Below are 13,744 nucleotides of genomic sequence, written 5' to 3' on the forward strand. Positions count from 1 at the left end.
GACTGACTGAATGTAAGAGTGTATAGTGTGGTATCACTGGATGTGTCTGACTGACTGACTGAATGTAAGAGAGTGTATAGTGTGGTACCTCTGGATGTGTCTGACTGACTGAATGTAAGAGAGTGTATAGTGTGGTACCTCTGGATGTGTCTGACTGACTGACTGACTGACTGACTGAATGTAAGAGAATGTATAGTGTGGTACCTCTGGATGTGTCTGGTGACTGACTGACTGACTGACTGACTGAATGTAAGAGAGTGTATAGTGTGGTACCTCTGGATGTGTCTGACTGACTGAATGTAAGAGAGTGTATAGTGTGTACTCTGGATGTGTCTGACTGACTGAATGTAAGAGAGTGTATAGTGTGGTACCTCTGGATGTGTCTGACTGACTGACTGACTGACTGAATGTAAGAGAGTGTATAGTGTGGTACCTCTGGATGTGTCTGACTGACTGAATGTAAGAGAGTGTATAGTGTGGTACCTCTGGATGTGTCTGACTGACTGACTGACTGACTGAATGTAAGAGTGTATAGTGTGGTATCACTGGATGTGTCTGACTGACTGACTGAATGTAAGAGAGTGTATAGTGTGGTACCTCTGGATGTGTCTGACTGACTGAATGTAAGAGAGTGTATAGTGTGGTACCTCTGGATGTGTCTGGTGACTGACTGACTGACTGACTGACTGAATGTAAGAGAGTGTATAGTGTGGTACCTCTGGATGTGTCTGACTGACTGAATGTAAGAGAGTGTATAGTGTGGTACCTCTGGATGTGTCTGACTGACTGAATGTAAGAGAGTGTATAGTGTGGTACCTCTGGATGTGTCTGACTGACTGACTGACTGACTGAATGTAAGAGAGTGTATAGTGTGGTACCTCTGGATGTGTCTGACTGACTGAATGTAAGAGAGTGTATAGTGTGGTACCTCTGGATGTGTCTGACTGACTGACTGACTGACTGAATGTAAGAGTGTATAGTGTGGTATCACTGGATGTGTCTGACTGACTGACTGAATGTAAGAGAGTGTATAGTGTGGTACCTCTGGATGTGTCTGACTGACTGAATGTAAGAGAGTGTATAGTGTGGTACCTCTGGATGTGTCTGGTGACTGACTGACTGACTGACTGAATGTAAGAGAATGTATAGTGTGGTACCTCTGGATGTGTCTGACTGACTGAATGTAAGAGAGTGTATAGTGTGGTACCTCTGGATGTGTCTGACTGACTGAATGTAAGAGTGTATAGTGTGGTACCTCTGGATGTGTCTGGTGACTGACTGACTGAATGTAAGAGAGTGTATAGTGTGGTAGCTCTGGATGTGTCTGACTGACTGAATGTAAGAGAGTGTATAGTGTGGTACCTCTGGATGTGTCTGACTGACTGACTGACTGACTGTCTGGTGACTGACTGAATGTAAGAGAGTGTATAGTGTGGTACATCGGGATGTGTCTGACTGACTGACTGACTGAATGTAAGAGAGTGTATAGTGTGGTATCTCTGGATGTGTCTGACTGACTGAATGTAAGAGAGTGTATAGTGTGGTACCTCTGGATGTGTCTGACAGACTGAATGTAAGAGTGTATAGTGTGGTACCTCTGGATGTGTCTGACTGACTGAATGTAAGAGAGTGTATAGTGTGGTACCTCTGGATGTGTCTGACTGACTGAATGTAAGAGTGTATAGTGTGGTACCTCTGGATGTGTCTGGTGACTGACTGACTGACTGAATGTAAGAGAGTGTATAGTGTGGTACATCGGGATGTGTCTGACTGACTGACTGACTGAATGTAAGAGAGTGTATAGTGTGGTATCTCTGGATGTGTCTGACTGACTGAATGTAAGAGAGTGTATAGTGTGGTACCTCTGGATGTGTCTGACAGACTGAATGTAAGAGTGTATAGTGTGGTACCTCTGGATGTGTCTGACTGACTGAATGTAAGAGAGTGTATAGTGTGGTACCTCTGGATGTGTCTGACTGACTGAATGTAAGAGTGTATAGTGTGGTACCTCTGGATGTGTCTGGTGACTGACTGACTGACTGACTGAATGTAAGAGAGTGTATAGTGTGGTACCTCTGGATGTGTCTGACTGACTGAATGTAAGAGAGTGTATAGTGTGGTACCTCTGGATATGTCTGGTGACTGACTGACTGACTGTCTGGTGACTGACTGAATGTAAGAGAGTGTATAGTGTGGTATCTCTGGATGTGTCTGACTGATTGACTGACTGACTGAATGTAAGAGAGTGTATAGTGTGGTACCTCTGGATATGTCTGGTGACTGACTGACTGACTGTCTGGTGACTGACTGAATGTAAGAGAGTGTATAGTGTGGTATCTCTGGATGTGTCTGACTGACTGACTGACTGAATGTAAGAGAGTGTATAGTGTGGTACCTCTGGATGTCTGGTGACTGACTGACTGACTGTCTGGTGACTGACTGAATGTAAGAGAGTGTATAGTGTGGTATCTCTGGATGTGTCTGACTGACTGACTGACTGAATGTAAGAGAGTGTATAGTGTGGTACCTCTGGATGTGTCTGACTGACTGAATGTAAGAGAGTGTATAGTGTGGTATCACTGGATGTGTCTGACTGACTGAATGTAAGAGAGTGTATAGTGTGGTACCTCTGGATGTGTCTGACTGACTGACTGACTGACTGAATGTAAGAGAGTGTATAGTGTGGTATCACTGGATGTGTCTGACTGACTGAATGTAAGAGAGTGTATAGTGTGGTATCTCTGGATGTGTCTGACTGACTGAATGTAAGAGAGAGTGTATAGTGTGGTACCTCTGGATATGTCTGGTGACTGACTGACTGACTGAATGTAAGAGAGTGTATAGTGTGGTATCTCTGGATGTGTCTGACTGACTGACTGACTGAATGTAAGAGAGTGTATAGTGTGGTATCTCTGGATGTGTCTGACTGACTGACTGACTGAATGTAAGAGAGTGTATAGTGTGGTATCTCTGGATGTGTCTGACTGACTGACTGAATGTAAGAGAGTGTATAGTGTGGTATCACTGGATGTGTCTGACTGACTGACTGAATGTAAGAGAGTGTATAGTGTGGTACCTCTGGATGTGTCTGACTGACTGAATGTAAGAGAGTGTATAGTGTGGTACCTCTGGATGTGTCTGACTGACTGAATGTAAGAGAGTGTATAGTGTGGTACCTCTGGATGTGTCTGACTGACTGACTGACTGACTGTCTGGTGACTGACTGAATGTAAGAGAGTGTATAGTGTGGTACATCGGGATGTGTCTGACTGACTGACTGACTGAATGTAAGAGAGTGTATAGTGTGGTATCTCTGGATGTGTCTGACTGACTGAATGTAAGAGAGTGTATAGTGTGGTACCTCTGGATGTGTCTGACAGACTGAATGTAAGAGTGTATAGTGTGGTACCTCTGGATGTGTCTGACTGACTGAATGTAAGAGAGTGTATAGTGTGGTACCTCTGGATGTGTCTGACTGACTGAATGTAAGAGTGTATAGTGTGGTACCTCTGGATGTGTCTGGTGACTGACTGACTGACTGACTGAATGTAAGAGAGTGTATAGTGTGGTACCTCTGGATGTGTCTGACTGACTGAATGTAAGAGAGTGTATAGTGTGGTACCTCTGGATATGTCTGGTGACTGACTGACTGACTGACTGTCTGGTGACTGACTGAATGTAAGAGAGTGTATATTGTGGTACCTCTGGATGTGTCTGACTGATTGACTGACTGACTGAATGTAAGAGAGTGTATAGTGTGGTACCTCTGGATATGTCTGGTGACTGACTGACTGACTGTCTGGTGACTGACTGAATGTAAGAGAGTGTATAGTGTGGTATCTCTGGATGTGTCTGACTGACTGACTGACTGACTGAATGTAAGAGAGTGTATAGTGTGGTACCTCTGGATATGTCTGGTGACTGACTGACTGACTGTCTGGTGACTGACTGAATGTAAGAGAGTGTATAGTGTGGTATCTCTGGATGTGTCTGACTGACTGACTGACTGAATGTAAGAGAGTGTATAGTGTGGTACCTCTGGATGTGTCTGACTGACTGAATGTAAGAGAGTGTATAGTGTGGTATCACTGGATGTGTCTGACTGACTGAATGTAAGAGAGTGTATAGTGTGGTACCTCTGGATGTGTCTGACTGACTGACTGACTGACTGAATGTAAGAGAGTGTATAGTGTGGTATCACTGGATGTGTCTGACTGACTGAGTGTAAGAGAGTGTATAGTGTGGTACCTCTGGATGTGTCTGACTGACTGAATGTAAGAGAGTGTATAGTGTGGTATCACTGGATGTGTCTGACTGACTGAATGTAAGAGAGTGTATAGTGTGGTATCACTGGATGTGTCTGACTGACTGAATGTAAGAGAGTGAGTGTATAGTGTGGTACCTCTGGATATGTCTGTGACTGACTGATTGACTGAATGTAAGAGAGTGTATAGTGTGGTATCTCTGGATGTGTCTGACTGACTGACTGACTGAATGTAAGAGAGTGTATAGTGTGGTATCTCTGGATGTGTCTGACTGACTGACTGACTGAATGTAAGAGAGTGTATAGTGTGGTATCTCTGGATGTGTCTGACTGACTGACTGAATGTAAGAGAGTCTGACTGACTGTGAATGTAGTAGTGTGGTACCTCTGGATGTGTGACTGACTGACTGAATGTAAGAGAGTGTATAGTGTGGTACCTCTGGATGTGTCTGACTGACTGAATGTAAGAGAGTGTATAGTGTGGTACCTCTGGATGTGTCTGGTGACTGACTGACTGACTGACTGAATGTAAGAGAGTGTATAGTGTGGTACCTCTGGATGTGTCTGACTGACTGTCTGAAGAGAGTGTATAGTGTGGTACCTCTGGATGTGTCTGACTGACTGAATGTAAGAGAGTGTATAGTGTGGTACCTCTGGATGTGTCTGACTGACTGACTGACTGACTGAATGTAAGAGAGTGTATAGTGTGGTACCTCTGGATGTGTCTGACTGACTGAATGTAAGAGAGTGTATAGTGTGGTACCTCTGGATGTGTCTGACTGACTGACTGACTGACTGAATGTAAGAGTGTATAGTGTGGTATCACTGGATGTGTCTGACTGACTGACTGAATGTAAGAGAGTGTATAGTGTGGTACCTCTGGATGTGTCTGACTGACTGAATGTAAGAGAGTGTATAGTGTGGTACCTCTGGATGTGTCTGTGACTGACTGACTGACTGACTGAATGTAAGAGAATGTATAGTGTGGTACCTCTGGATGTGTCTGACTGACTGAATGTAAGAGAGTGTATAGTGTGGTACCTCTGGATGTGTCTGACTGACTGAATGTAAGAGTGTATAGTGTGGTACCTCTGGATGTGTCTGGTGACTGACTGACTGAATGTAAGAGAGTGTATAGTGTGGTACCTCTGGATGTGTCTGACTGACTGAATGTAAGAGAGTGTATAGTGTGGTACCTCTGGATGTGTCTGACTGACTGACTGACTGTCTGGTGACTGACTGAATGTAAGAGAGTGTATAGTGTGGTACATCTGGGATGTGTCTGACTGACTGACTGACTGAATGTAAGAGAGTGTATAGTGTGGTATCTCTGGATGTGTCTGACTGACTGAATGTAAGAGTGTATAGTGTGGTACCTCTGGATGTGTCTGACTGACTGAATGTAAGAGAGTGTATAGTGTGGTACCTCTGGATGTGTCTGACTGACTGAATGTAAGAGTGTATAGTGTGGTACCTCTGGATGTGTCTGGTGACTGACTGACTGACTGAATGTAAGAGAGTGTATAGTGTGGTACATCGGGATGTGTCTGACTGACTGACTGACTGAATGTAAGAGAGTGTATAGTGTGGTATCTCTGGATGTGTCTGACTGACTGAATGTAAGAGAGTGTATAGTGTGGTACCTCTGGATGTGTCTGACAGACTGAATGTAAGAGTGTATAGTGTGGTACCTCTGGATGTGTCTGACTGACTGAATGTAAGAGAGTGTATAGTGTGGTACCTCTGGATGTGTCTGACTGACTAAGAGTGTATAGTGTGGTACCTCTGGATGTGTCTGGTGACTGACTGACTGACTGACTGAATGTAAGAGAGTGTATAGTGTGGTACCTCTGGATGTGTCTGACTGACTGAATGTAAGAGAGTGTATAGTGTGGTACCTCTGGATATGTCTGGTGACTGACTGACTGACTGTCTGGTGACTGACTGAATGTAAGAGAGTGTATATTGTGGTACCTCTGGATGTGTCTGACTGATTGACTGACTGACTGAATGTAAGAGAGTGTATAGTGTGGTACCTCTGGATATGTCTGGTGACTGACTGACTGACTGTCTGGTGACTGACTGAATGTAAGAGAGTGTATAGTGTGGTATCTCTGGATGTGTCTGACTGACTGACTGACTGAATGTAAGAGAGTGTATAGTGTGGTACCTCTGGATGTGTCTGACTGACTGAATGTAAGAGAGTGTATAGTGTGGTATCACTGGATGTGTCTGACTGACTGAATGTAAGAGAGTGTATAGTGTGGTACCTCTGGATGTGTCTGACTGACTGACTGACTGACTGAATGTAAGAGAGTGTATAGTGTGGTATCACTGGATGTGTCTGACTGACTGAATGTAAGAGAGTGTAGTGTATAGTGTGGTACCTCTGGATATGTCTGGTGACTGACTGATTGACTGAATGTAAGAGAGTGTATAGTGTGGTATCTCTGGATGTGTCTGACTGACTGACTGACTGAATGTAAGAGAGTGTATAGTGTGGTATCTCTGGATGTGTCTGACTGACTGACTGACTGAATGTAAGAGAGTGTATAGTGTGGTATCTCTGGATGTGTCTGACTGACTGACTGAATGTAAGAGAGTGTATAGTGTGGTATCACTGGATGTGTCTGACTGACTGACTGAATGTAAGAGAGTGTATAGTGTGGTACCTCTGGATGTGTCTGACTGACTGAATGTAAGAGAGTGTATAGTGTGGTACCTCTGGATGTGTCTGGTGACTGACTGACTGACTGACTGAATGTAAGAGAGTGTATAGTGTGGTACCTCTGGATGTGTCTGACTGACTGAATGTAAGAGAGTGTATAGTGTGGTACCTCTGGATGTGTCTGACTGACTGAATGTAAGAGAGTGTATAGTGTGGTACCTCTGGATGTGTCTGACTGACTGACTGACTGACTGAATGTAAGAGAGTGTATAGTGTGGTACCTCTGGATGTGTCTGACTGACTGACTGACTGAATGTAAGAGAGTGTATAGTGTGGTACCTCTGGATGTGTCTGACTGACTGAATGTAAGAGTGTATAGTGTGGTACCTCTGGATGTGTCTGGTGACTGACTGACTCACTGACTAAATGTAAGAGAGTGTATAGTGTGGTACCTCTGGATGTGTCTGACTGACTGAATGTAAGAGAGTGTATAGTGTGGTACCTCTGGATGTGTCTGGTGACTGACTGACTGACTGAATGTAAGAGAGTGTATAGTGTGGTACCTCTGGATGCATCTGTGATGACATCTGTACCTAGTCCCAGGCTGTCAGTCAGGTCCCTCTGCCAGGCGTCTTTAACAGCGGACTTCGACACCTCCCTGTTGTCCAGGTCCTGAAGGGGTCTGTAGTTGTTTCTCAGGTACTCTACTGACTTCACATGGTCCTGCTGCTCCGTGGTGAAGATGGAGTAGAATGCCTCCAGCTAGACAGAAGAAGAGAGAGAGAGGATATATAGGCTTAAGTAAGGCAGAAGCAGTGTGTGTGCGTGTGCATGTGACTATTTTGCGTGTGTGTGTGTGTTGTGTGTTGGTTGGAAGGGGTGCATGTGTGTGTCCCTGAAGCAAAGGACATAAACGTGCCTCTGTTCTGCTCGACTGGCTCCAGGAGTGTGTAACATTTCAATGGGGCAAATGTCCTGCCATCGATCTCTTTGACTGATGTCCTGCAGAGTGCTGTAATGACTAACCATTAAAGACTGGCTAGAATCAATTTCTTATTTGGACGGATGGAAAAATGAATTACGTATTCATAAGAGACCATATATGAACGCCATAAAACATTGCAGTACACAGTCAATACTCTGCATCCAGTGATCCAATACAGAACAAAGGATTTGTCCTCTGCTGCAGGTTTGTGGACATGCAAGGAGATATGTGAATATCTGTGTATATAACCAAGTGTTGCACATACTAAGATAATCCAAATAATATCATAAGACCAGGTCTTACTGAGAAAGGATTATTAAAGGCCAAGCACTTGGAGTGCTATTTATTACCCTTTCTACAGTAGCAGTATATTTATAAAGCAGCTGAGAAGTTTTACTTATCTCGGGGTGCATGTCACAATCAGATTTGAAAACACTTTTCAGGCCAACTTTGCTCCTCTTTTAACCTGCACTAAGGATGACTTTGCTCCTCTTTTAACCTGTACTAAGGATGACTTTGCTGCTCTTTTAACCTGCACTAAGGATGCCTTTGCTCCTCTTTTAACCTGCACTAAGGATGACTTTGCTCCTCTTTTAACCTGCACTAAGGATGACTTTGCTCCTCTTTTAACCTGCACTAAGGACGACTTTGCACCTCTTTTAAACTGCACTAAAAACGACTTTGAACGCTGGTCTTTGCTACACCTCTCCTTAGTCGCAATAATTCATTCTATTAAAATGAATACTCTTCCTAAATTTTTATATCTCTATCAGTACCTTCAGATTTTTCTTCCCAATACGTTTTTCAAAAAGATCACAGCCTAATTCTAACTTTATATAGGACAAAAAGCCCCTTATGATAGGAAAACAGCTTTTTCAGAGGCTTAGACCAGGCGGCGGTCGAGCACTACCAGATTTCAGATTCTATTATTGGGCCGCTAACCTTAGGATCATTCAGTACTGGTTGCAGAGCAGAGAGATATTCCCACTCCCAATTTGGCTAGAGATGGAGCCCGCCTCATCTATTCCCTCGCTCCTCCCGTTACAGGCCCTTACTCCTCCTTCACCAAACACATGTGTCAAAACAACATTGAAGATCTGGAATCAATTCACTTTGGGTTTCAGACAACCTCTTCTTTGGCTCTGGTAGCTTCAAACTCATCTTTCTCCCCATGACGGTGCTTTCTCCCCGTGACGGTGCTTTCTCCCTGTGACGGTGCTTTCCCCCGTGATGGTGCTTTGTCCCCACGACGGTGCTTTCTCCCCACGACGGTGCTTTCTCCCCACGACGGTGCTTTCTCCCCACGACGGTGCTTTCTCCCCACGACGGTGCTTTCTCCCCACGACGGTGCTTTCTCCCCACGACGGTGCTTTCTCCCCACGACGGTGCTTTCTCCCCGTGACGGTGCTTTCTCCCCGTGACGGTGCTTTCTCCCCGTGACGGTGCTTTCTCCCCGTGATGGTGCTTTGTCCCCACGACGGTGCTTTCTCCCCACGACGGTGCTTTCTCCCCACGACGGTGCTTTCTCCCCACGACGGTGCTTTCTCCCCACGACGGTGCTTTCTCCCCACGACGGTGCTTTCTCCCCATGGTCTAGTCTCGGTGTTAAAATATTCAGAGAGCTATATTAGCCAGCAAGGATCTTGATCCAGGAGGGGTGATCTCTGCTGTTAGCAAGTGAATGCTTGATTTTGGAAGAAGCTAACCACAGCTAGATAGCTAACTAGCTATTAAATTAGCAAGCCAAATGCAAAATTGCAGAGCATTTAGCACATTTTAGATAGTTAACTTAACAGTTATAAGATATCTAGCTGGCAAACATTTAGTTGTTAATTCCATACTGTAATTAGATCACCTGGCACTGCAAAACCATGAGTGACTCACAAGGCTCAGGTCTCTTGTCCTTGTATGTTTGGCAACAGTCCCCATGTGACTGGGGACTACTGTAATCTTCCAAATAATGTGACAGTTAAATTTAAAAAAACTTAAGTTTTAATTGAATTGACAGTAATGAAAAACCATCCCGTGGCTTTTTCCAAATATCCTGATTTACGGTATATGTGGTATACCACCCAAGCCGAGATGATAGTGTGTGTGTGTACATGTTTTCCTACATTATCAGGGCCAGAATATCCTGACAAGTCCCCAGAATGTCCTGACAAGGTAGAAAAATAAAAAAGTTTTCAATTTTTTTTTTCAAAACCTGAATTTGTTTAAATGCTATTTTACGCTTAACGGTTATGTTTAGGGTTTGGGGTTAAAGTTAGGATTTTGGTTAAGGGTTAGGGAAAATAGTATTTTGAATGGCAATACAGTTTTACTCCCCAAAATGTGTGTGTGTATGTGCATGTGTAACTGACCTGTGAGTGGGAGAGTAAGACGGGCCTGGAGAAGACGATCCACTCGACCACCTTGCTGCAGGGCGGGCTGGTGAGAGAGCCTGTGTAGCGGTAGTAACTCCCCAACGATGATGGTAGCAGATCCCTCAGGATAAATGGACTCAGGAATGTCTCCTTCTCTGAAAGGGGGAGAGACAGAACAGATACACATATCAACACAGAGAAAAACTAACTAACACATCAACACAGAGAAAAACAAACTAACACATCAACACAGAGAAAAACTAACTAACACATCAACACAGAGAAAAACAAACTAACACATCAACACAGAGAAAAACTAACTAACACATCAACACAGAGAAAAACAAACTAACACATCAACACAGAGAAAAAAAACTAAACATCAACACAGGAAAAACACATCAACACAGAGAAAAACTAACTAACACATCAACACAGAGAAAAACTAACTAACACATCAACACAGAGAAAAACAAACTAACACATCAACACAGAGAAAAACTAACTAACACATCAACACAGAGAAAAACAAACTAACACATCAACACAGAGAAAAACTAACTAACACATCAACACAGAGAAAAACAAACTAACACAAAACAGAGAAAAAACTAACACATCAACACAGGAAAAAAACTAACACATCAAACAGAGAAAAACACAGACATCAACACAGAGAAAAACTAACTAACACATCAACACAGAGAAAAACTAACACAGACATCAACACAGAGAAAAACTAACTAACACATCAACACAGAGAAAAAACTAACACACACATCAACACAGAGAAAAATGAACTAACACATCAACACAGAATAACAAACTTACACATGAACACAGAGAAAAACTAACACATCATCATTCTCTTGAGGGGAGAATAGAGAGAGCACAGGAACGCACATATCAACACACAAACACAGCCTGCACACACTCAGAGACCCACACACACACTCAGAGAACCACACACACACACTCAGAAACACACACACAAACTCAGAGACCCACACACACACTCAACTCAAATCAAACTTTATTTGGCACATGTTCCGAATACAACAGGCTTTACAGTGAAATGCTTACTTACAAGTCCTTAATCAACAATGCAGTTCCAAGAAGAGTTACCCCCTGTAGCACCTTATGGTCAGATGCTGAGCAGTTGCCATACCAGGCGGTGATGCAACCAGTCAGGATGCTCTCGATGGTGCAGCTGTAGAACCTTTTGAGGATCCCATGCCAAATCTTTTCAGTCTCCTGGGGGGGAAAATGTTTTGTCGTGCCCTCTTTATGACTTTCTTGGTATGTTTGGACCATGATAGTTTGTTGGTTATGTGGACACCAAGGAACTTGAAACTCTCGACCAGCTCCACTACAGCCCCGTCGATGTAAATGGGGGCCTGTTCGGCCCTCCTTTTCCTGTAGTCCACGATAATTTCCTTTGCCTTACTCACATTGAGGGAGAGGTTGTTGTCCTGGCACCACACTGCCAGTTCTCTGACCACCTCCCTATAGGCTGTCTCATTGTTGGTGATCAGGCCTACCACTGTTGTGTCGTCAGCAAACTTAATGATGGTGTTGGAGTCGTGTTTGGCCACGCAGTCTTGGGTGAACAGGGATTACAAGTGGGGACTAAGTACATACCCCTGAGGGGCCCCAGTGTTGAGGATCAGTGTGGCAGATGTGTTGTTGCCTACTCTTACCGCCTGGGGGCGGCCCGCCAGGAAGTCCAGGATCCAGTTACAGTGGGAGGCGTTTAGTCCCAGAGTCCTTAGCTTAGTGATGAGCTTAGTGAGCACTATGGTGTTGAACGCTGAGCTGTAGTCAATGAACAGAATTCTCACATAGGTGTACTCAGAGACCCACACACACTCAGAGACCCACATACTGTAAACAAAGTGTAGATTATTCCCACATATTTAAATAGAAAATAGACATATTGTGTCTTTTATTTACTGTGCATAATCACCCATAGGTCTAGTATTTTATTTAAAATCAGGTTGGAGGATCTGTGTTTATTTACAACTGACAGTTATTGGGAACATCACTCTAAGAGATTTTTCGCTGGCGTCCTGTTTTACATGGAGATTTCCTGCCTAAAAACCTCCTTCTGGCATTTGTTTGGCAACATCAGGGCTTAACAGAAAGGAGAGGAAGAGGAGGAGGAGGACGATCAGATAAGTGTCCTGCTCTGACAACTAATCCATCGATGGGCTGCTGTAGCCTGCTGTAACCACAGGGAGAGACAGTTCCCTCCTTGGATACATCCTCCCGTGTTTAGAGGCTGCTGTAGCCCGCTGTAACCACAGGGAGAGAGTTCCCTCCTTGGATACATCCTCCCGTGTTTAGAGGCTGCTGTAGCCCGCTGTAACCACAGGGAGAGAGAGTTCCCTCCTTGGATACATCCTCCAGTGTTTAGAGGCTGTTGTAGCCCGCTGTAACCACAGGGAGAGAGTTCATGGGTTGTTTCAGTAGTCAGACAGCACAGCCCCTTTCTGTTACTGACATCATGGGTTGTTTCATTAGTCAGACAGCACAACCCCTTTCTGTTACCGACATCATGGGTTGTTTCATTAGTCAGACAGCACAGCCCCTTTCTGTTACCGACATCATGGGTTGTTTCAGTAGTCAGACAGCACAGCCCCTTTCTGTTACCGACATCATGGGTTGTTTCAGTAGTCAGACAGCACAACTCCTTTCTGTTACTGACATCATGGGTTGTTTCAGTAGTCAGACAGCACAACCCCTTTCTGTTACTGACATCGTGGGTTGTTTCAGTAGTCAGACAGCACAGCCCCTTTCTGTTACCGACATCATGGGTTGTTTCAGTAGTCAGACAGCACAACTCCTTTCTGTTACCGACATCATGGGTTGTTTCAGTAGTCAGACAGCACAACTCCTTTCTGTTACTGACATCATGGGTTGTTTCATTAGTCAGACAGCACAACCCCTTTCTGTTACTGACATCGTGGGTTGTTTCAGTAGTCAGACAGCACAGCCCCTTTCTGTTCCCGACATCATGGGTTGTTTCAGTAGTCAGACAGCACAACCCTTTCTGTTCCCGACATCGTGGGTTGTTTCAGTAGTCAGACAGCACAGCCCCTTTCTGTTACTGACATCATGGGTTGTTTCAGTAGTCAGACAGCACAGCCCCTTTCTGTTACTGACATCGTGGGTTGTTTCAGTAGTCAGACAGCACAGCCCCTTTCTGTTACTGACATCATGGGTTGTTTCATTAGTCAGACAGCACAGCCCCTTTCTGTTACTGACATCATGGGTTGTTTCAGTAGTCAGACAGCACAACCCCTTTCTGTTACTGACATCGTGGGTTGTTTCAGTAGTCAGACAGCACAACCCCTTTCTGTTACTGACATCGTGGGTTGTTTCAGTAGTCAGTCAGCACAGCCCCTTTCTGTTACTGACATCGTGGGTTGTTTCAGTAGTCAGACAGCACAGCCCCTTTCTGT

General features: G+C 44.4%; 1 protein-coding gene across 3 annotated transcripts in view; it reads right to left on the reverse strand.

Annotated features, from left to right (window-relative positions):
- LOC124029311 (receptor-type tyrosine-protein phosphatase gamma-like) overlaps window positions 1-13,744 on the reverse strand; it is a 274,161-nt gene that overhangs the window by 75,626 nt on the left and 184,791 nt on the right. For 2 of the 3 annotated variants that reach the window (XM_046341081.1, XM_046341073.1), the window contains exons 7-8: window positions 10,278-10,435; window positions 7,496-7,694 (exon numbers count right to left, since the gene is read on the reverse strand). In XM_046341081.1, the coding sequence (XP_046197037.1) occupies window positions 7,496-7,694; window positions 10,278-10,435 (357 nt within the window). The remainder of the gene's footprint in view (window positions 1-7,495; window positions 7,695-10,277; window positions 10,436-13,744) is intronic. The other variant, XM_046341087.1, reaches the window with a different exon arrangement.

Source organism: Oncorhynchus gorbuscha, linkage group LG03 (assembly GCF_021184085.1).
Source record: "Oncorhynchus gorbuscha isolate QuinsamMale2020 ecotype Even-year linkage group LG03, OgorEven_v1.0, whole genome shotgun sequence".
Classification (NCBI taxonomy): Eukaryota; Metazoa; Chordata; class Actinopteri; order Salmoniformes; family Salmonidae; genus Oncorhynchus; species Oncorhynchus gorbuscha.